The sequence below is a fragment of the Platalea leucorodia genome (assembly GCF_965183815.1).
Source record: "Platalea leucorodia genome assembly, chromosome: 10".
NCBI classification, from domain to species: Eukaryota; Metazoa; Chordata; class Aves; order Pelecaniformes; family Threskiornithidae; genus Platalea; species Platalea leucorodia.
Window position 1 is genome coordinate 7,594,493 of NC_138832.1, and position 22,748 is coordinate 7,617,240.

Here is a 22,748-nt window from a genome sequence, read left to right on the forward strand (position 1 = left end):
ATAGAGAAATAGGACCACGTTGTGGCCCTGGGGACTCGCTGCTTGCACGCGCTGCAGCTGGCTCCTTCGCTTTGCTCATCATCTCTAGTATTAGTTGGGTTTGAACTTAATTGCACAGTTCCCTTAGTGAAGGGCACGTATTAAATCCAAGCTTTTTAAGATTGCTAAGCCTCACAAAAGGGATGGGAAGAAGATTAATACAAAAGCAATTTCTTTTCCTCTGAGATGATACAAGCAGCTAGATTGACTTCTTAAAATCTGATTTTTATTTCAAACGTGTTCCTCGTTGTGTTGCAGAAGCTGGACACTGAGTCAAGAATACGGCCTGATTATAGATGGCTCAACGCTGTCGCTGATACTCAACCCTTCTCAGGACTCCAGTTCTAGTAATTACAAAAACATATTTCTACAAATCTGCTTGAAGTGTACTGCAGTCCTCTGCTGCCGGATGGCTCCTTTGCAGAAAGCACAGGTATTTACTCTACTTTTAACCATTGGAAGCTCATCATTAGGTGATGTGATGCACTTTTAATCCATCGGCTGGGACTTGACCTGGTTGTCTTAATCAGCTAGGACTTCTCCAGGCTATGTGTAAGCCTCGTCCAAGCTTCAGAGTGTGATGGAAACACACCAGTCTTTCAAATCTGAATGTAAAACCTTTGTTTAATATGCTTGCAGGAAGCCACAAATCCAAGCCAGTTAGAAATAAACAAAACCCCCTGTTTGTTCTCTTTTTCCTTTCCAAATTTGTCAAGTGGAGTCCGTGACTTCCTCACGCCAGCCGGTGGTATCCAAGCCTGATAAGCGGCGTGTTTCTGTCCCTTTTCCGCGGGAGGGTTTCCTGCCCCCCGAAACGCGTGAGAGGTCCCGTCTTTGGGAGAGCGGGGTCTGGCAGAAGGGAAGGGTGGGATGCTGCTGCCTGGGGTTTGTGTTTAAATATTGCCCTTCAGCCCTGTGCGGCTGGGTCTTGGCTTTTGCTCTGGTTGGTGACTGTGAAGGAAGTAACGAGGGGTTTTATTAATCTGACCTCTCCAGGTGTTGTTTTGCTGCTGCAGAAGCCTGGTTGCTTGTCCTGGGGGGGTCTTGCAAGTGGGGCAGTGGGGGGGTCTCTGGTGGCTTTTTAACTGAATTTTTGGTTTCTGCTGCTATCCTTTTTTCAAATCTTTTAGATTGTGCGAATGGTGAAGAACACAAAAGGGAGCCCAATAACACTCTCCATAGGGGATGGTGCAAATGATGTTAGTATGATTTTGGAAGCACATGTTGGAATAGGTGAGACTCCTGGTAACACCCGTCTGACACCTAAGACCTGTCTGCTGTTGCTGGGGTTCGCTGTTGAGGCACAGTCAGTATTTCTGATTGCACTTGGCTAAATTGATCCTAGTGAAAAATGCAGAAAGTCTGCTGTTGCTTTCTTTGGAGCCAGGGTTTGTCTCTAGATATATCCTTGGGATCATCATATAATGCCCACCTTTGATAGTACCGCTCTCTTTATCAGTGATAAACTGCAGATTGTGTTCAAAAACTCTATGGCCAAATTCAAGGTGGCAAAGGTTGCTTGCTGGTCAGAAAAAAAAAAGGCACAAGTAGCAAACTGATGGGTCATTACTGGCAGTTGTTGCAAAGGCAGTGCAATGAAAATATGAGACTTTATTAGGGCTAAGTGGCCGCAGCTGCTAGTAACTCAACACTGGGGCCCGCAAGTGTTTCCCAAGGGCTGATGCTCAGTTATGTTGTGGCTGCCCTGTCCGTATGACTGACATCAGGCTGGAAACTATCCTCCTTTCTGCAGATTGGTGTCAGAGATACGGGAAATACTGGAGAGTTTTTTAATACCGCTAAAGAAGGGTTGATGGAAGAGAAAGGGCAGCCTCTTTATTTAGGGCTGTTGGAAATGCCGCGGTGCCCTCTCGTGAATGGGGTCCCAGTGCAGTTCATTTGGATGCGGCTTTTGAGTGAACAAAACTGTCTGTCTTGAGCTCCGCTCTGCGGGGATGCCTCGGGAGGCTGAGCGTCTGCAATGAAATAACTAGGCTGTGTTAGATGCAGGCAAGCCCGTGGGGAAACCAGTTCCTTATCTTTTATCAGGTTTGCTTAGATACTCTTCACCACGCTCTTACATAGGAACTCAGACAGCAACCTAAATATAGCTTAAAAACTCCAGAGGCAGGTCTGACTGTGCTGGAGCCAAAACCACGCCGAGTCTTGTAGCGTGTTAGTGTTCTGCTCTCCTGGGGCACTCGAGAGGGAAATACGGCCTTTGTCATGCTGTGAGACACTGAGTGATGTGAACAAACCTAGCGGGTAGCATCGGTCCAAATTCCAGTCCCATAGGGATTAACCCCTTGCCATAGCATCGGTCCAAATTCCAGTCCCATAGGGATTAACCCCTTGCCATGCTTCTGTCTGCAGGTATAAAAGGCAAAGAAGGACGGCAGGCTTCCAGAAACAGCGACTATGCTGTGCCAAAGTTTAAACATTTAAGAAAATTGCTACTAGCACATGGGCATTTATATTATGTGAGAATAGCACACCTTGTACAGTATTTCTTCTATAAGGTAAGGATGCGTGTGCAGCTTATTTCTTTGTTTATACTATGGGTTTCTTTGACAATAGAAGAAAAAAATAAACAGGAAAAAAAATGTATAGGGTATTCTGTAGCTCTGTTTTCCTTCTCTAGAACAGGCTGTGTCTCTGCCGTGTGCCTGGCAATTGAAAGCAGTGCTTACAGGGGAGTGTGAGCATGACTTTCTTCCAGTGTCTTCTGCAGATACTAACTGCTCATTGGATTAGTTTTGTCCTTGGTAGAAAACAGTGCCCTAACTTCTCTGATATTGTAATATCAGGCACTAATGTCTGATAACAGGAAAAATTATTTGGATCTAGATTGAGAAGTCAAGTGCTTCCCTGCTAACCGTTTGTCTTTTGTTTCCCTAGAACCTTTGCTTCATTCTACCGCAGTTTTTATACCAGTTCTTCTGTGGATTCTCACAGCAGGTAACTTCCAGTAATGTGTCTATAAAGCCAGGATAAAAAGCAAGAGGCACAATGGGGCTTCCTAGCAGAGACTTGGCTTTTGGTGCCCTGTCCCTTCCTCACCTTGCTTTAGAGGACAGTAGGAACCAACCTCGTTGCTCAGCACCATAATATTTTTGAGCATAATATTTTTGAGACCCATAACTGAAAAGAAAGAAATCTGCTTGCTGGTTTTTTTTTTTTTTCTATCCACCACCCATAAATAGAGATGCACACCTTCCTAAAGTAACGGGAGAGGGGTTTAGCTGGTTTGTCAGCACCTGGTTTTGCTACTTCTCTTAAGAGAAAAAGTTTTCAAAGACTTCCTGATCTTTTCTCCTCTGCTGCATTTCCCTGCATTAAAGGTGCCTCTTAAAAGGAAGAACAGTTTGTTCTTTTATGACAGCCTTTAAAAAAAGACACACGATGAGTGTCATCAGAGCTTTGCTTAGTCCAAGTGAGCGTCAGAAGGACAGATCCGTGCAGCGGGTGGGCTCGCGTGCTTGGAGACAAGAGCTTTGGCTTTTGTGTCAACTTTGGGGCTTTTGTGTCTGTTTGGGCTCAGAAGTAATGGTAAGGAAGAGTAAATGATAGGAGATAATTCTCTGCTTGTCTCGGCAGAACCACTTGCTTTTTTTTTTTTTTTTTTTTTTTTTAAAAAAAGAAGAAGCCATAGTTCCTCTAAAACAATCTAGTCTTCAGAGAGTCACAGGAGACATCAAGTATATTAATAGAAACGGCAGCACAAGAGCAGCTAGAGAAAAGCTGTTTAATCATGTTTTTCTGGAGAATGAGCTGGATATGAGACCAGCCAGTTACCAGACTACCCCGTGGTGGGAGCAGGGGCCCAGCCACGCAGCCTGCAGGTGCCTTGGCCCCCCTGGCATCGCACAGAGCGTGACCCCTATCAAATGAAACTGTCCTATGTGGCCATGACAGAGGGATGAGTCTGTAGGGTATGTACAGAGGCAAGGGCTGGAAACTTCTAATCTCTTTGTGGGGAGACTTTTAAACTGGAATTTCTGTCTCATTTTACCCTTTCTTCCCCTTTTAAGCCACTGTATGATGCTGCTTATCTTACCATGTACAACATCTGCTTCACATCACTACCTATCCTGGCTTACAGCCTCCTGGAGCAGCATATCAACATTGACACGCTGACCTCAGATCCACAGCTGTATATGTAAGTAGCATCATAGAATGCTTTGGGATGGAAGGGACCTTTAAAGGCCGCCTAGTCCAACCCCCCTGTAATTGGCAGGGACATCTTCCGCTAGATCAGGTTGCTCAGAGCCTCATCCAGCCCGGCCTTGAATGTTTCCAAGGATGGGGCATCTACCACCTCTCTGGGCAAAACCCGTTCCAGTGTTTCACCAAGTAGCATTGGACTGGATAAGCCTCTGCACAACTTGGTTAACCATGGTTTAAGTTTTGTTGGTGCAGGAGTGTAAGCAGGTGTCCCTGTCCTGTGCTGGTTATGGGGTTGCCATGAACTGCAGAAAAGGCTGTTTCTGTCCCTGCTGGTGCTGCTGCTGCATTAGAGCTGAGCAATGTCCTATTTACTGCCTATTTCTACTTATTTATGCTCTCTAACAGTATCTGGTCTAGCAAATTGCACTGTTGTGTCTCTATAAAAAAATAAACTGTAGGTGGAATTCTTCATCCATAAGAAAAATCAAGCTGTGAGCGTGGCCAGACCATTCATTCGCGTTAGCTTGGAGCCAGGCAGCATGAGCCAAGCACATGATAGAGTGTGTAATGGATGGAGGGGAGATCTAGCTTTCAGGAGAAAAAAAGATCCATTCATTTTCAGAAAGACGAATGCTCCTGAAGCCCAGCTCGGGCAGGTAGTTTCTCAGCTGGTCTAAATGGATATCCTCCCCCAGGCTTCCCCTCCACAGCCCAAATCCCCATATCAGAGCCTATTACTGAGGAACTCTGCTCTTCGATCTATGCACTCGGAGTTTTCTGCCATGTTGCCCATGGAAAGCCCAGTTTAAGAGGAAATTGCTTTTCTCTGCTTTGCTGGTTGCTTTCTCTCCTTCTTTGGTTGCAACTGAGGGGGGCTCCAACCTCCCATGGAAACTGAGATGCTTCCCGTCTTCCCCCCACCCCTGCCCATGCATGCGTGCTTGGGTGCAGCCTTTCAGCAAGGACTAAGGAAGATGCTTTTTTGAGGAAGCCCCTGTTCATGCATCGCTGTTGCTAGTTCCCTTGCCTGGCAGTAAGCTCAGCACTGATCTCACCCCTGTGGAGAGGGACCAGGTCGGGGCTGCTCTGGCCAGTGCTCTGTGCAAGCCCTGTCACCGTCGTACGATGCTCCTCAGCCGTGGAGGAGCTGTGTGCGGCAAAGCTGTGCTTGACTCCAGAGTGATGCCTTTGCAGGGACAGCAAATGGAATTAGCAGGTACCTAACGATATTGTGTGAAAGTTGCTGTAGGTATAGAAAAATCAGCAAATGCAATAAGGGCAGTAAGACTAGAAAGGAGGTGCTTTTGAAATAAGTGCTCAGACCCATGATTGATTAGACCTCTGTGTTCCTCCACTTGTATGGCAAAATGCCACCGTATGTATTTTTAAATAAATTGGTAATTGAATATTGTCCTGCATAGACCAATAACAGCAGGCCCCCGTGCATTCGCCTGGTGGGCTGTCTGATCTCTGGGGTCTGTCCATTGAGGGAAAACAGATTAATTGTGCAGGCAGATAGCTTTAGTTTGAATATTCATGACTGTGCGTGTGCTGCTGAATGCAGAACGACTGCTGCGCCTCCGCCGAGTGAAGTGCTGAGTTGCTGCAGTGCAGATCTCGAGTCTGAGGCGCTGTAAAAAGCCTGTTTACGATGAGTGCTGCAGGACGTAAATGTGAATGCAAAACAGCTTGCCGTGAGGAAGTTGGATCTATTTTCTCTCCTTGCAATAAAACCCACTTACAGTCTGGTTTATCTGTGCTCTTTACTCATATCCAAATTGCAGTATTTTAGAGCATCGCCACTGCAACATCGTGCATCAGATTTGGTAGGGTTTTGTTTCAGAAACTGCAGTTATGGGAGCCCAGCACCAAACTGGTTTGCAAGGTGCATCTTGCTGAAAATGTATGTATTGATTTAATAGGTAGGAAGAAAAATGAGAAAAGAATGGGAATTTTTGGTTTTGCCATAACCATGCTTTTATCCATCATCAATCTTCAAATTTTAAAGAAAGTAATCTGAAAAGATAATGATGCAGGAAGCTTTTTTTTTTTTAACTCCCTGGTGCCCTGAGGGCCGCTCTCCTCTCCCCGGGCGTTGCCTGCAGTCCGTGCAGAGCTCTGCCCATAGCGCATCCCTTTGCTGCCTCCGTGCCAGATCTCATACTATATTCAGCCAAGAGCCTCCTGCTACAACCCCCGTGTTAAAAACACCCACCATAAAATTCAGGAGGTTATTTTCAGCCTGTGCAGAAAAACACTGCTTCCAGAAACAGGACTTGTAGAGCTTTGCTCAAAGAGGGAGTTTGTGCATTCAACAAAAAGGGGGAAACATGCCACAGATTCACTGCGTCCCATACGAGTTGTCTTTAACATTGCCCTGGTTTTAGAATCTAGCAGTTAATGTTAGGTAGCGTGGGCAGCGCAGGGGCTGTGGGAGAGGCTCAGGACAGCATTACAGCTGTTTGCTTTGGGCTGGCTTGGATTTTAATCCAAGTTACCTAGAGGAGAAGGACAAAACAAATTAATATGCTGAACCTCTTACGATTTCTCATCACCAGCAGCTGCATATGGTAAATGCTGTTTACGTCCTGTATGCTGGCAGGTATTTTGTGTTTTACCTCCTTGTTTCCTACAGCAAGGGCTTGCTCCAAAGCCCGCTGATCACCTGGCTGCAAGGGGCTTTGCAGCGCATCCTAAACATGGTGGTGATGTTCTTGTTGCTCCATCTTTTGGCAGGAAGGTTTCAGATAACGCAATGCTGCAGTGGAGGCCGTTCCTGTACTGGACCTTTCTGGGCGCCTTTGAAGGACTCGTGTTTTTCTTTGGGGTTTATTTTCTTTTTCAAAATTCATCGTTGGAAGATAACGGAAAGGTAACACCACCAAAAACAAAAAGAAAAAGACGACTTTCTTTTGTGCACTGCCTCTTTTGTACGCCTGGCAGGGAATATCTACATGCTTAATCTGTGCCGTGTGTCCTGAGTCTTGTCCGACAGCGTAGCCTTGCTTATGGTGTGATTTTGCCGCAAATGCTTGAAATGAAACATTTTCCAAATTGCCATGGAAACAGGGCAGAGCTGGTTATACTCACTAGGTGAAATAACTAGTCTTACACACAGCTTTATTCCAACCTGGCGAGCTTTGCACAGCCCTCTTCCACTCTTCTGCATGGTCCCAGGCATTGGCCCAGGGCGGGAGCAGTGTCCGTCCTTCCCACCAGCGTGACGCATGAAATTTGGCACATGTTCGACTGGTGACGAGTGACGGAATTATCCCACCTTGATAAGATGCTGCTCGTCAGCGCAGACGTGGTACGGGGCTGCTCGCGTGCTGCGCCTGCTCCGGGGCGTGATTTCAGCCACCCTCCTCCCTTTGCGATGGGGGAAGGCTGGTGCTGGGGTTTTGCTACCGTTTCGAAGCCAGCATAAGTTAGCACCACTGTCAGAACGAGCAGGCTGTTCTCCTTCTCCCTGCTGTCTGCTTGCTCGTGCCGCTTCTGTTGGGACAAGCGCTTGCATCTCCACATGAGTGGGGTGTGGGAGCTGCTCCGGGTTAACCTGCACAGAACGGGGTAAAAAAATTTAATTGTTTTTTCCTTTTTTCTTTTTTTTTCTTTTTGCTGGTTAACTGAGTACAGAGCAAAGCATTAGCGCAGTGCGGCTGCCATGTGTGGTGGCCTGGGCTGTCTCAGGACCCTGTCCCCAAGGGGGTACACAGTATGTTATCGGGTCATGGCTGATGGAAAACTTTTTTACGCTGTCACTTGTGACCCTTGAAAAATACCTTAGCTTTTTTTAGCAGCTAACACTTGGAGAAAAGCTGATGAAATTTATGTATGTATATGCATACGTTGCATCAATGTCAGCATTTATGGCCCCAGCTGTAAGTAGTCAAGCCCCTGTATTGTAGATTCAGTGCTTTTCTGTATTTATAGCCATTCTGGTTGTATTTGAATAAAACACAAAGCACTGATATGTTCTGCAAATGCCTTGAGAGGTCAAGTCTATGTGGCACAAAAATAAGACCTGTGATTATGTCCTGTTTTGTAAACACTTATGCCTGTAAGAACTGCTACCAGCAATTGTTCATAATATCCATGTATGCTTGATTCCTTTTTCGCTCCTATTGACTTTAATTTTTTTGCATTTTTTGAAAACTTTTACATTTCACTTTCTGTTTTAATGTATGCATTCAGATCTTGACAGCCTTTGGTAAGCATCCCTCCCATTCATTGCCGTCATTTGGATTTATATACAGTATCTGCTTTTCTTTGTCGTGTGTAGTCGCTAGTATCTGGAAACCAAACCAGATGGAAAAATGCCCATTGGTGCATTCTGCAAATGGGACTAAAGCGAGACGATGAGCAGAGGTGTTGCGAGAAAGCAGAAACTGAGTAAATTATCAAGAAATCATGAAATACAGGTGGTCCAATGACTTATATCCTCGATTGACATTGCTGTTAGTAGGAGGTTGTACCTGTCACCATCCCAACTCTGGTCACTTGTCCGTGTGGCCCTGCATGGCACAGGGTAGCGTAGCAGGCGGCGAGTCGTGCCTCTCCGAGCATCAATCCCCCGTAGCAGTCACTCCATCCCGTCCTTCCTCTCCGGTCCCTGCTTGCACCCCTGTCCTTGTCGTCGTTTCTGTGCCTCTCCAAGGAGATGGACCGAGACGCCTGTGGCAATGTAACGTGTTTTTCAGGTTTTTGGGAACTGGACCTTTGGGACGATTGTTTTCACCGTGCTGGTGTTCACCGTCACTCTGAAGGTTAGGCTCTTCCTTTTTCAGTCACTTGTTTTTGCAGTCGTTTTCCAATGCATGCATGTGTGCTGGAAAATCGTGCAGTAAATGTGTCGAAGGTGAAGTTCCTATGAATATGTTTCCCACCACACTTAAATCTTCTCTTCTTCCATGGAGGCAGAACTTGCTTTATTGACGGCTGTCCTTTGTGTAGTCTATGGTCTGTATTCCTGGGCTGTGCTGGTCTAAAATGTTTGTTTTGGTTAAATTGTTTGCCTATTTTTTGCCCTCTTCTGAGGACTCCAGTTGGTTACGGTTGACTTTTTCCCCACACTTTCACCCCTTGATGTTCAGTTCCAGCAAGAGGAGAGGAACAACAGAGAACTTGGGTTTGCCCACCTTGTTTCAGATACCACTAAGCACCGGAGGGATCACAAAAGCACATCTGTCAAATAATAGTAGCAAATCTGCTTTGTTTCACGGAGCTTTCCAGAATGAACAGTTTGCATAAGACCTTACAAAAGGTCTTTTATGTTTGGTTCAGGACAGCAGGTGGTGGCAGGAGGCAATTACAGTGCCTGTAACCTTTAGATTTCTTTCCTGTAGCATCAGAGGTTGCATCAAATTTATTCTATTAAAAAGTGTCAGTTACAATTAGAAACTTGCTGTTTCCCTGTTGATATTGTGCCAGTCTGTAGATACTGAAAATATTTTCCCTGGTGCATATATACAGAGAGGTAGCTGGGTAGCTGTTTGGAGAACCTTCAACCTTACTGTGAAAGCAGTCTGAAATTTCTTATGAGCCCAACCAAATACACTTGGCATCTCACGCCTGTTCTGTCTCTCTCTTTTTTTTTTTTTTTTTTTTTTTTTATTTTTTTTTTTTATTCACACAGCTAGCGTTAGATACCCGATTCTGGACGTGGATGAACCACTTTGTGATTTGGGGCTCCCTTGCCTTCTATGTGTTTTTCTCATTCTTTTGGGGAGGAGTCATTTGGCAAGTACCTTTTCTTCTTTCCATGGTGCTTTCTTAGGGGATGCCCAGCGCTGGCTTTGCGGGGGTCGTGGCTGCAGCATCCCCTCGGTTGGGCTATCCAGAGATTTACGGATGGCAGGGTGTGTGCAACCATGCTGCTTTCTCTACCGAAGAGGTAGCCTGAAAGCAGGTAACGCCCTGGTTGCCATCCAGGTGCTTGCTTTGGCAAGAGGTGGTTTGCTTTTCTGCCCACAGGGGCATTTCTGGTGCTGAGACCCTTGTCTTCATTGGGAGGTTCTGGGGTAAGTATTTCAGGATCTGTTTGTGCATGTGGATGGGAAAGAAAGGAAAAGTTGATGGTGGAAAGAAACCCAGCGATACAGAAGGAAAGAAAAGGTGAGGCAGGTGCAGAGCGAGAGGACCCAGTACTCTAGGGCAGCTTAAGGGGGAGAAATAAGCAGGAGAAAGCGCAGATCCTGCTGCTGAAATCCTGCATCTGAGTAGGAGGAGGAGTTCTCATTGATTTGAGTGCGACCAGGATTTTAGACTTAATATCTTGCAAAAGCAGGCAAGCAATAGTACATTAAAAATATTAGTTTTGTTTCCCATGCTGGAGCAGACGTTCGTGTTGACATTCACAGTAGACACCATCTCCCATTTTACACCTTTGCTTTCCCGTGGGCTAGTGCCATGGATTATTGGCTAGATCCTACACCCAGAAGCCTGCTGATAAAGATGTGGAACTGATTAAGTTTTAACTGGGGGTCATGGGCTTCATTTAACTTCAGCGTTCCTAACCAACAGATTCAGATCTGTGATCTAGCCAAATCTCTATGCTGAAACGTGTGAGTTTTCTACTGGTGTGTTTAACTTGCATAGCTCAATATTTTTGAGTTGATGCTAAGCAACAACCGCTTTGGGATCCTTGTCATCAGTTATTTATGAGGCATTTTTCACAAGCATCTGTCGGTTCCCCTCCATCATCAAAGGAGGGAGGAAGAGGCAAATAACCTTATTGGGACTGAGAGTCTCTGGATTTCCACCATCAAAAGCAAACCAGAAGCTATAGCAAAGTCCAAAGTTGAAATGAAATGATCTGGTTTTTGGTAAGGTGAATAATTTATCTTTCAGGGATAGTAGCAATATTGGTGATAGTAGCAAAATTCAAACCCCTCCCCACCCCAAAATGAAACAGATGTGGAAGATGCAAAATACATCGTGTAAGGTGACAGCACAGTCCTCCAGAGCTAGTGCGGCTGAAGGCAGGAGATGCGTTGGGAGAAGGATGGACGGTGTGTCTCTGTGCAGGCTGTATCCATCTCCATCTGAAAGGGAGACGTTACTGCTTAAAGTTCGATCTGAATCTGCCTTTGATTCTGACCTTGGGAAATTCGCATTAACGAAAATTTATCTGTATCCTTTCTTTTTCAGGCCTTTCTTGAAGCAGCAAAGAATGTATTTTGTATTTGCCCATATGCTGACTTCTGTTTCCACGTGGCTGGCAATAATTCTCCTGATCTTTATCAGCCTTTTCCCAGAAATTCTTCTAATAGTTTTAAAAAATATGAAAGAGAAAAATCATCAGGTAAGGAACAAGATGGTGTATCGCACAGTATTTTTAGGAAGACCTCTCTTACTCTTAAGCACCAGATGAACCCGTAACAGTACCGTGTACCGCTCACGTCTTGAGGAAGGCTTTCTAGAGTCTCATCTTGCTCTTTCACATGCCAGAAATGTCAAGAAGCTCATCTAAAAATACTGCCTAGATCTGTAGGAAGGAGAGACTCAACCTGTGCCTTTCCTTAGTTGCCTTCACTGGATGGAAACCTGCTGTCTCTTATAAAAGTGCAGTAACCCTTTTCCAACCTGAACTGATCATCAAACCCACCATGTTGTGTCCTGAAAAAAAGCTGCTTGTTTTTATGTCAGAGAACACACCCACGTTCCCCTTGGGTATGTCCTCAGGTGCCGGTGCAGGGGGAACAGGTTCGGGTCTTGTTGCATCTGCCCACTCCCCTCAATAACCGAGGGCTCGTACCGTGGCGTTCGCCTGCGGAGTCGAGCTCTCCCAGTAAGCGGTCTAGTTTCTTAACAGCTTTCCTCTGCTGCTGAGGAGGAGGGCTCATTTTAGAAGAGTAAACTATCTCCTAAAAGTTTTCTTCGTCACTCCTGCAAATGGTGAATGCCAGCGCTGCCGGGCTCACAACTCGCAGCGTGCCGAGACCACCCCTGCCCCTCGCTCTCTGCTTGCCCGGCGGTGCCCAACGTCCCTGCGGCACCGTCCCCGCGGGCAGCCCCTGCTCACCCTGGCCGTGCCTCCGCCGCTCCCTGCGCCTCCCCTCCCTCCTGCAGCCCCTCTCTTTCCCCCTGCAACATCAGCTAGTCCTGCCCTGGGGCACCACGCGGCGTATTGCCAGCCGGCCCTGGCCTCTCGCCATCGGGTTTGCACATCCTTAGGCAGCGGTAGGGCACAGCCAAAGGGACACGGGCCAGCACTGCCAGTGCGGGGTCACCCCACCGCCGACACCCAGCAGATGCTGGCAGTGTGGGTTTGGCCAGTGTGGCTCCCTGGCAGGTGGCCAGAGCCAGCCATCGCTCTGCACGGCTGCAGGGTTTGGCCAGTGCAGAGGTAGCAGCGTGCAGAGGTGCCTTCTGCCCTGCTAACCATGCCCCGGACCAGCACCGTGGTACCGGCAGAGCGGTGCCCGGCTGGTCTGACCGTGTCCCAGGACACCATGGGATGACCTTCCCAATACCGAGGTTCCAAACAGGCTTCTCTCCTTGAAGCTCCTACATCCCGTAAGGTTTCAGTGTAGTTTCCTCACCTGGGATAACTTGTGATCTTTGGTCCTTATTTAAAAACTATGATTATCTCAATTAAAAAAAAAAAAAATTCTATATCCAATGAAGGTAGTAAAGGTTTTCCTCTCCCATAACATTTGAAGTACAAGTTTGGCACAGTATCAGTGAAGTAAAATGTGTATCTGCAAGACAAAAAAAAAAACAAACCCAAACCATTAGTTGAAAGCAATAGAGATGGTAAAAGAAGTATGGTTGAATTCTTTGAGGCTTCATGTAATTTCTTCCAATTAAGTATGATTTAATAGTTTTTTAGCTTGACACCCCTGTTGAATAGGCTGGGAGCGAGTTGCTCTCAGCTGTGGACATAGGCCAGTTCAAGGACAGTGACCTGGAAGGGTGACCTGGGGGCTACCAAGCCCCAGCTCCACGCACCTGAGAGGTGGCCCAGTTTTGCCTTCAGCTGATAGCCAGAAGATCCCTTCCCTCATGTAATTCTTGCTTTCAAGAGTGCTTTATACATGTTAAAAAAAGGCTCTTGTGAAATCATTTAGCAAAGTAAGTGTCAACTAAAAAAGTCTCTTTATCTGTGCATATCAAACTAAACACAGGCTGAGCCATATTTAAATGTACATTTTGAGTAAGAGCTTTATAAAATGCCTGAAGCAGATACCCGCTCTAGATGGCTGTGTCAGCGGTCACACGCTGAAGTCAGTCCCCTGATTTTTAAAGGTATCTAAGACCACGTAGATTATTTCAAATCCCTTTTTGAGGGTCCTGACCTTAATATTAGAAAAAAATAAACATCAGTTTCCCAAGGGGAGCATTAAATGAAAACCAAGATTAGGGATGTCATTTAGGTGCCTGAACCCCCAACTTGGCAGCTGAGGGTCCCTTTGGAAGGGGAGGATGGACCGAGGCCAGGTCGATGGGCATTTGCCCTTGACCTCAGTGGGACCGGGTTTCACCCCGAGCTCCCTATAACACAGTGCATTGGCTCTGCTCAGTCTTTATTCAGTTTTCCGTGTGGAAATGTTTTGGGTTTTGTTTGTTTGGTTTTTTTTCTTTCCCCTAACTGCAAGGCGCATTTGTGTTTTCCTTGGTTTCTGCCTTTCTCTTTCTTGTACTGCAATTTTCTGTCTCTTGTGCTGTTGTGAACTAGGTAACGAAGCGCCTTCCTTCCTCAGGAACATCCACTATCTTCATGCTTTCTCAAACTTCCAGCAATCACAGCTTTTCTTGGAGTGAATAAGGTGATTTTCTTTCTGAGTCACTATGTGTTGCTTGCTCTACTGCTTTTTTTCCTCCTTCTAATGCCTAACTCCTGAAAACCCACGTTTAGATTTGCTCACCCAGCAAAACCCTGCTTTTTCACCCCCTTTTGCTTTAATTTAAATCTTTTGCTTAAATATTTCGTCTGTCTCTTCCCCTTCGGTCTCCTGCTGCACCTCAGGTGGGTGAACTGGTCGTGCTCGGGGCCGCCAAGTGAGGTGGACGCGGCCAGTGCTGGTTACACTCTTTTCCCACGGTAGTTTTGTGTGTTTGTGGACGAGATAGAAATTTCTGTAAAGCCTGGGACAAAGCAGGCTCAATTTGGATCATCTGGATGACTTGGCAAACAGCTCAAGCTTGTTTGGTCTAGGAGGAGCTCCCCAAGTGCCCATCTTGCCCAGTCCATCTGCTACCTTCGTACGAGTGAATGAACGGCCGCACTCGGCCCTCACAGCGAGGGATGGTCCTGGCCTTGCTGACCATGGGGATGGTGGGGCTACCCCACCGCAAAGCGCCTTGAATACCTGTCCCTAGCACTTGAGTTTGCTGCAGAGCTCCAGTAATACTCGCTATTTTAAAAATACCAGTTACGTGGAGATCAAGGATGGTTTCCTCCTCCCTTGAAAGCACCTGTGGCATATACCTCCTAGGCTGAAGTTATCCATTTCAGGAATCGGGGCCGGTGTCTGAATACCCTCCATGCCTCTTGCACTGCAAAGCCCAGCCAGTATTAATCACCGTGGTGTTTAGGGAGCGTGTATTGCTGCATCCCTTATAATGTGACTTAGCTGTAAAAAGGCATGTGTCTGTCGTAGATAGTTCGACCATTAGGCAGGGGCAAGTGTCGCGTGTGCTGTAAGTCTTTTTGCCTCGCTGTTGCAGAGCAGCAGGAAGGTACCTGATTCACTGTCGGCCAGACCTTCTGTCAGACCACTTCTTTTAAGAACGTTCTCAGATGAGTCTAATGTGTTGTAACAGGTACCCTGTCCGAAGGAGTTGGGATGGTTTTAAAAGGTGTCGATTAACCAAATGTAACCCCCCCAAATCAATTAAACCATGGTTCTTGTAATCCTCTTGACTATCGGTGTGGGGCACCTGTCCTTGTGGAATGGAGATGCAATGCTTGGGATGCATTTTAATTTGGGGACATTGACCTATCTAGCCTTTTCAGAATACCATATGTGCATGGATCTCCTCAAACTGAAATATTTTGCAGTATGTAAACAAATCATTCAATATAACTGATACTTGAGCCTAATATTAAGCAGACAACTTAGTCTGAGAATACAGTCAGTGAATTGTGCTAACAGTGGTTATAAAAGCTAACGCTGATGTATTTACAGTGAAGTATTAAAATCTCAGCTATTAAAATGATTCCAGTATTGCATCTGAATTGTACCAAAATCCCTTTTTCTAGGGTGCATGCTGTTCTGTCAGGTAGAAATAAGTACATTTTAATTCATCTGCATAGATTGAAACTAAACTTATGTACTTGTCTATGTATGTCACCGTATGGTACGGCAGGCATGTCTCCGTGTCTGTACGTGTATACACACACAGAGGGCATCCTCGTACCAGTTTACTTGACTTTAAACATCATAGTAAGCCTATAGCAGAATAAAAAAGTAAAAGTGCCTAATCGAATTCGCAATTTTGCTTTTAGGTGAGATGTTATGTAGCTGTGTGGTGTCCGCTGCAAACATAAAACTGCAAATTTTCTGCAGACCTCTCCTATCTTTGCACCCACGCCTGCTTCTAAAGAAATCGGTTTAATCGGAATGGCAGGTCCAACAGCCAGGCTTGCCAGAGCTCCAAATGCGTCTAGCGTAAATCTGGGTTTCTGCTTGCCCGGGCATTGCCGGCGAGCTGAGCAGCCATTCCTTCCCCGCAGTCGTTAGGTGGTGCTCTCCACTACCGTATACTGGTGCGGACTGGTGCGGCAGGCAGCTGGACTGGGGCAGAATGGGAACTGCAGCGGACAGCGAGGCAGATGCTGCTTTTAGACTTTATACAGCATTTTGCAGATTGTGCAAAATGATTTACCATCCCGTTATTTGGTTGTGAATGAAATTTGGCACTTTTATCGTGGTCTAATCATTCTTCTATAAAATTCTAAGTTTTTTTTTTTTCTAAAAATAACACAGAAAAAGGTTTATGAATTCGGGAATGTAACAATTGCAATACATGTGCCTTTTCCTTCTGATTTTTGCAGACTGGCTCCTTTGACCTGCCTATGTTAGTCTCATACAAACGTATAGAGAATGGTTATGTGAAGACTGAAGATGCTGTTACTAATTTGGCAGAGAGATATCCTCTCAGGATACTTTAAAGTGCTCCATACAAACACTGCGTATTGTCATGCTGTAGGAAAAAACCATGGTTTTAACCTGATGGTTCTCTTCAATATTACTGAGTACAGTAAGCAGCCATGCTGATAAAGCAGTAGCCAGGGCACTGGCCCCACGGTACCCGTTTGTCTTTGGTCTTGTAGCTTCCCCACCGTCCCCCCAAAAATTCTGCCAAATCCTACGTCATTGGAGGCTGAGAAAGCATCTTTAGAAATTCATCCGAAACAGCATGAATTGAAGCGCAAGAGACCAATGCCAGCCCCGTTTCATGTGGGGGCTTCCTCTGCCCGCTGCAGATCTGTCCGAGAGCAGCTGAAGTCTCTTGCTTTGCCTGACCAAAGAAGTAGCGCAGACTTTAAACCCAGCAGCAGTCCCTGAAGGCGCTGGGGAAAGCCTGCTCCTTTTGCGCAGGGATGCAGCCCTGCGAGCATCTCGCCTGGTGCTGGGGCTGCGACCCCTCGGCGAGGGGCTGCCCCTCCCAGCGATGGATTGCCAGGTGCACGTGGCAGAAATACTTGAAAATTTGGGAGAAATCTTCGCCGACGGTGCAAAGCGTTCAGTCGCATATCCCTCCTCTGGATCTGGCTGGAAGCGGCCTGCGGTCCGTACGCAGCAGCGGTATCCGTACGGAGACCCGCGGTGCTGGGAAGCGCCTGAGCATCCTCTCGGTTTGCCGATGGGTTTATTCCTGATGGAGGGTGAAGAAAAGGTCATTTTCCCTCACGTTGTGGCTGTTCGTGATGGAAGGAAGCTTTCGTGGGGAGGAAGGAATCTCAAAAGTTGGGCTGTGCCAGACTTTCAGCCATTTTGCCCGGGCTCCTGTGGTTGTGCTTACCTTACTGCACCGTGCAGTTGCTTCAACACTTTAAAGGCCTGAGTGACCGTGCGGTCCTTGGGTGATCCCAGGGACACGGGCTGTGCCTGTAAACCTGCAGGCATATAAAACTGCATCTTGAGTTATTTGCACTAAGAAAAAAAGAAGCCAGTTTAAAAATAAAAGGAATACCTGAACCTGATTTCATTTTAGACTTTATTTGGTTTTTTAAATTGGCATGTTCTTTTTAAATCTACCTGTACCATGGTTGTGGGAACTTTCTCTTTAGGTTGTGCACAGCAGAGGTGAGATGCCTGATGCTCGATTTTATTTTTCTTCTCTGATACTTCATACGTGGAAAAAGCAGCTTTTTTTGTTACGTTAAGTCACGAGCAGTGACAGAGCACCCTGTGTGCCACCGCCGCTTGGTGCGAAGGTCCCCCCTCGCGCTGACTGCCCCGGCCCCGGCGCGCTGCGGAGCGATGCCCAGGAACCACTGCGAGAAGCGTTCGAGTCTCATTTCAGAAGCAGCAAGCTCCACGCCGTGGCTGGGTTTGGCTCCCACTCTCAGGCTTCGTGTCACTTACATGCAAAGAAACAATTTGGGATTAGACGGAACATTCCTGTCATCAAATGTCGCTGAAATGTGGGCTATTAATTTTTGGAAGAATGGAGTCTTGCTCTCTGGCTGCCACCCCTGAGGTCCATCTTCGACTCTGGTGGAAGCAGGACGCCGATCAGCTGCGGGCCGATTCTGGCGTGCGTCGCAAGGACTTTGCAACGGGCCTCACCCGAGTGGGAAAGCGGTGTGCGCGGTCCCTGTGGCGGGTGGCTGTCCTGTATCACCCAGCACGGGAGGGGACGTACGGACAGGACCACTGTATTATACACGCTGCGCTGGCCTCAACGCAAGTGGTGTTCGTTAGCAACCGCGGCTCGACTCCTTGCTGCATGCAAGTAAGGAGCTGCGCTTCCAGCATGTGTCCCATGGGCAAAGCTTTTTTTTTTTCCCCCTCCTTCTTTTTTTTCCTTTTCCTAGCTCATTTCACGGACCTAGAATTCAGCTTGCAGACCTTGTCCCATTCTCAACTTTTCTTGCTAAAATCTGGTGCCTACGGATCAAGTATGCGATGAATACAATGAAGATACGCTCTATATGCCAAATCTAACCTTTCTCCTTAAATATACAGTTGCTGACTTGTGTTTACATAACCTTTAAAACGCGGGCGCTGAAATGCCTAATTCCTGCGATTCAAAACCATTCCAAGCCCGAATGGTCCCAAGCCTGACACCTTGCTTCTCGGTTTGTTTTGTGTCGTACTCTACTCCTAGGGTCAAAGTCTGTTCCCGTGCAATTCAGCTGGAGGTTTTGCTGGTGACGTTAGTGGGAACAGAGCAAAGCTTGCCACGTATGTGCGATGTGTGAACTGTCCGAATAAAGCCACTTAAACGGGCTCATTTCTGCAGCCTGCTTTAACACAGAGCCTTCCGAGAACCAAATATTTCTCTTCCCAAGTGTCCTGTCTCGGGATGGAGCAAGCCATTGCAATAGCTGTGCGTTCAAACCCAAGGCACGCATGCTGATGGGTGGGTTGGAATTAACGTGAAATGTCTTGAATAGCAGCTCTTTTGGGAAAACGCAGGTTTTCTTGGGCTTGGATCTTCAGCTACTGCACTGGCGTAGTGCTGGGGGTGCCGGGACAGCCGGGCTCCCCTAGACCTGCAGAAGAGCCGATCCTCATCGTTCAGCAATGGCAAAAGTGAAATTCCTATTGCTGTGGATGACTTGTGAAATCAGGGGAAACAGGAGACCCCTTTTGGGGTTAGAGAAGGGAAGAAAAAGTGGTGATAGTACCTGTAAGGTATAAGCCAGCGGGATGCTGAAGTGGCGGTAATCCGACAGTGATGCTGTGATTGTTGTTCATGTACCATAACACACGCTGCGCTGTTATGCTGCTCGTCAGTGAGCTAAAAGGTCAGTACAGGCTTATTGGTGGAAAAACTTGAAGGAAAAAAGGCTGGGGTATTTTCGTAATAATTTATTGAAGCTTAATCACTGGCTAGTGACGCTGAAAGGTAAGAAAAGTAATTAAGATTCCCTCTAAAACTGTTACGTGATAACGGAGGAACTTGGTGTAGTCATAGCTACTTTTCAAAAACTAATCCTAATTGTTATGAGAATATTATAAATGACTTGGAATTGCATAAAAGCTTAAAATTGAATTTGTATACACACAGTTGAAAAACTTACCTAATACTGCACCATTTATCCAATTTCCCAGCTATGGATTTTTTTTTTAAAAACCACGTAGTATGTAGAAAGTGTAAATTATATACAGGCAATGAGCAGATACATTTTCAGCTTCTTGCAAAAAAAAAAAAAAAAAAAAGGACTGCAACCTTACATTTTTTTCACTTAAATGCAATTTTATACATTTATGTTGCTTTATATAAAGGAAATTGAATGTGAATGTTACCTTTTATGAATGCAACTTGCTCTTTTTTCATTACAGAAACTTTTGTTTGAAGTAATCAATAAACTTTGGTATGTTGTTCTGATTACTATATATTTGTCGTGTCTTGTCCTCTCGGATGCTGCTAGGCCATAGTTCATAACGTGGGCTTCTACAGGGCAGCGCGAGGGGGACCGTCGGCATTTTCACTGGGGGGCAGATGGTGCCAGCAGGGCCCTACTCGGTTCTCTGATGCGGAGCAGCATTTGCCTCGGGAAACACTGCTTGCTTCTTCCGTATTTTTATTTTTCCAGCAAGGTATTAGTAATTCTGCTGGTAACAGCTGCTGCACGCAGCTGGCCTATGTGCTCTAAACCCATTTCCCTGAGGAATAATCTGTCAAATTCAGAAGGTAAGTCCTGTGAATTAAGTGAATAAATTGTGATTTAACTTTGTACAAGAGTTGAACTCGGAGGTTTAGCTGACATTTAGGAATTGAGTAAAAAAAAAAATGCAGGTCTTCCCGACTTCCATATGTGCATGGAGACTTTTTCTTAATGCTGTGCGTTGGTCCGTGTGTCGTGGCTCCCTGTAATAGATACGTATTTTTTAGTTTAAAGACTAGAAGCGCAGAAATGAGGATTATTCTGTGGTTTGTGAAGTGCCTGGAGCTGGTGAAGTCCAGGCCAGATATTTGCATTGAGGAAATTCCAACAACGCGAGGAAACGGTTAAAGCAAGACTCGCAGTGTTTGTATAATACACAAAATATATAGTTCGGGTGTTTTGTTTTTCTTTAGGACATGGGTCTGATTCAAACTGAAATGTTTGTAATGAAAAACTGACAGTTTAAAAATTCTGTTTTGGCTGCTTCGATTTCTTCAGCTCCCATCAGCCACCGGAGGACAGATGGCTGTGCTATTTAAAACAAACTATAACCTTTACGAAGCAGCTTGTACTATTGGAAACCAGATACACGCATTGAGAATCTTAATAGCCCCAGTGAGTGAGAGTGAAAATCATCTGAAGAGCTGGAAAGGGTTTTACTCCGAGCTGGCTACCCAGGCTGACGGGACACAAGTGGTAAATGTAAGCGATGGGAGACGGCTGCGGGTCCCGAGGTATTTCAGAAAGCACCGAATGAGCATTTAAAACGCCCGTGTAACCCTTTATATTAGAAAGGAGAAGCAATGTCATTTTGTAAGGTGATTTTTAACAAGGACAGCGGTTTTGTTAAAGGCCAGGCTGTTGGCATGGGAGGGCTCTTGGCACGCGGAGGGGCCGCGGTGTCCCCGTCCCTCCCTGCTCCCCTCCGGCCATCGCAGAGGGAGATGCACCCGCAGCGTCCCCGCTGCCGGGATTGGGGTTGGCTTCTGAAATCTTCGCATGTCTGGGGATAACCTGCTCAGCTGGAAAATACACTGTGGCCTGGAGAAAGGGCGTGTGTGCCCCTGCGTGCGTGTTCCCTTCCAAAACCAGGGGCTGTAACAATAAATAAGGCAGGTCTGACTGACGCGGGGAAAAGGGAGAGTGGGAGAGCGGAGTGGAGCCGTTTCTGTTTTTTGCATTGACGTAGAAGGGGATATAAAATCCTGGTTCTGATGAAATCGGTGCAGGCTTAACTGGCTTCAGTGCGGCCAGGATTTCTGCTGGGCTCTGAAGGCTCTGCTCCTCCCGGACCAGCCTGGAAAGAGCCCGTGCCAGACGGTGCCCCGGGATCAGGGGTGATGCTGCCTCATGCATATAAAATCCTCCTAAAATCCCTGTTTATGAAAACCAACCAGAGCTTAATTACTCTTCTGCACAAGTACTTTGATGTCACTATGCTTATTCCAGAGGTGAGCAATTCCCTTCAACATCAGTTTGACTCCAAACTACGTTTAGCCAGCTCTGTTTTTCCAGTTCCCAGCACCACCCTACAAAAAAATTAAAGCCCTTCTGTCCCGTTTTGCCCATTGGAGTTTGGGCATGAAAGAGCAAGCGGCTGCTCCCCATCGCAGCCGGGGTCAGGGGCTAAGCAGGGGGCACGGAGCAGTCGCGCAGGTGAGGAGAGGATCGGTGGAGGAATTGCCTGTAAAAGCTGATGGGGATAATGTGACGGAGTGGGACGAAGGTGTTTGCAGCAGCCTGCCAGCTGGTGTAGCAGGAAAAATGGGATTTGGGCAAGGCAGGGAAAAACATCACGACAGTTGAGCCCTGGAGTGATGAGAGCTGGGCTGTATCTTGGAGAAATTATCTGGCACCCGCAGGACTGCATGTGAGAGCTGGGACGGAGGGCTGAATTGAGGGTGAGAAGTTAAATTACCCTATTTAACCTGAAACTGTTCCCCAGCAACTGTCAGAGGAAGGGTATTTCTGAAGGAGGGAGTGGGAGACGGGACGGACTGAGCCAGTGGTGACAGACGGGTGTTTGTCAGGACACTTTCGGAAGCCTCTAAGCGAGCGATACCTCCAGCGATGCGGTGGGGCTGGAGCAGCCGTAGCCAGGCTCCCCGCTCGGCCCTTGCTTTCTGCGCAGTCCCACGATGATGTATGAAAGCAGCAGCTTTTGGAAGTTGCAGAAATGAAACCTATATATGATTATTCAGATCAGTCTCAAAAGGCGATCGCATCACGGTCAGGCCTCAGATGTCTGTGGTTGCCTAAAATGGAGCATTCCTGTTTGACTAAACAGGTATTTTTGAAGGGTGATTTCTCAAATCCAAATAATGGCCCAACAAAAACTTCTAGCCTTTATCTGGGGGAAAAAAAAAAAAATATAAAAAAAAAAAAAAAGAAAAGAAAAAGAAGAGGGCTTTGAATTTTGTTTGAGGTTTTTGTCCAGCCTCTGATCTGGAGTTAATGAAATTAGTAGGAATTCTCTTTACACCTTCTCCCTAAGATTTAAGGACAAGGAATTGCACCCACATGAAATAAAACTCTGCAAACAGAGGTGCTGCGGGTGCTGGCAAGGTTTGCCCCAGCTCTCTGAAGGGGCTCTTTGCCTTCGCCCACAGAGGCGTAGGTGCCACTCTCAGAGCGCCGGACACTGTTACGGGGCCCAGGGGGGAAATCCCTGAAAAAGAAATACCCGTGTTCCTGAGCCTCGTTGTTTCCTTTTTATCCATCTCCTTGTTCCCTCTGTCTCAGCTTATCGTTC

General features: G+C 46.5%; 1 protein-coding gene across 3 annotated transcripts in view; it reads left to right on the top strand.

Annotated features, from left to right (window-relative positions):
* Window positions 1-19,629, top strand: part of ATP11C (ATPase phospholipid transporting 11C (ATP11C blood group)) — a 58,810-nt gene extending 39,181 nt beyond the window's left edge. For 2 of the 3 annotated variants that reach the window (XM_082322930.1, XM_082322932.1), the window contains 10 exons: window positions 298-472; window positions 1,170-1,272; window positions 2,413-2,558; window positions 2,938-2,997; window positions 4,071-4,198; window positions 6,943-7,078; window positions 8,907-8,972; window positions 9,842-9,945; window positions 11,356-11,509; window positions 16,208-19,629. In XM_082322930.1, coding sequence (XP_082179056.1) covers window positions 298-472; window positions 1,170-1,272; window positions 2,413-2,558; window positions 2,938-2,997; window positions 4,071-4,198; window positions 6,943-7,078; window positions 8,907-8,972; window positions 9,842-9,945; window positions 11,356-11,509; window positions 16,208-16,324 — 1,189 coding nt within the window. In that variant the 3' untranslated portion in view covers window positions 16,325-19,629. The remainder of the gene's footprint in view (window positions 1-297; window positions 473-1,169; window positions 1,273-2,412; window positions 2,559-2,937; window positions 2,998-4,070; window positions 4,199-6,942; window positions 7,079-8,906; window positions 8,973-9,841; window positions 9,946-11,355; window positions 11,510-16,207) is intronic. The other variant, XM_082322931.1, reaches the window with a different exon arrangement.
* Window positions 19,630-22,748: the final 3,119 nt, after the last annotated feature.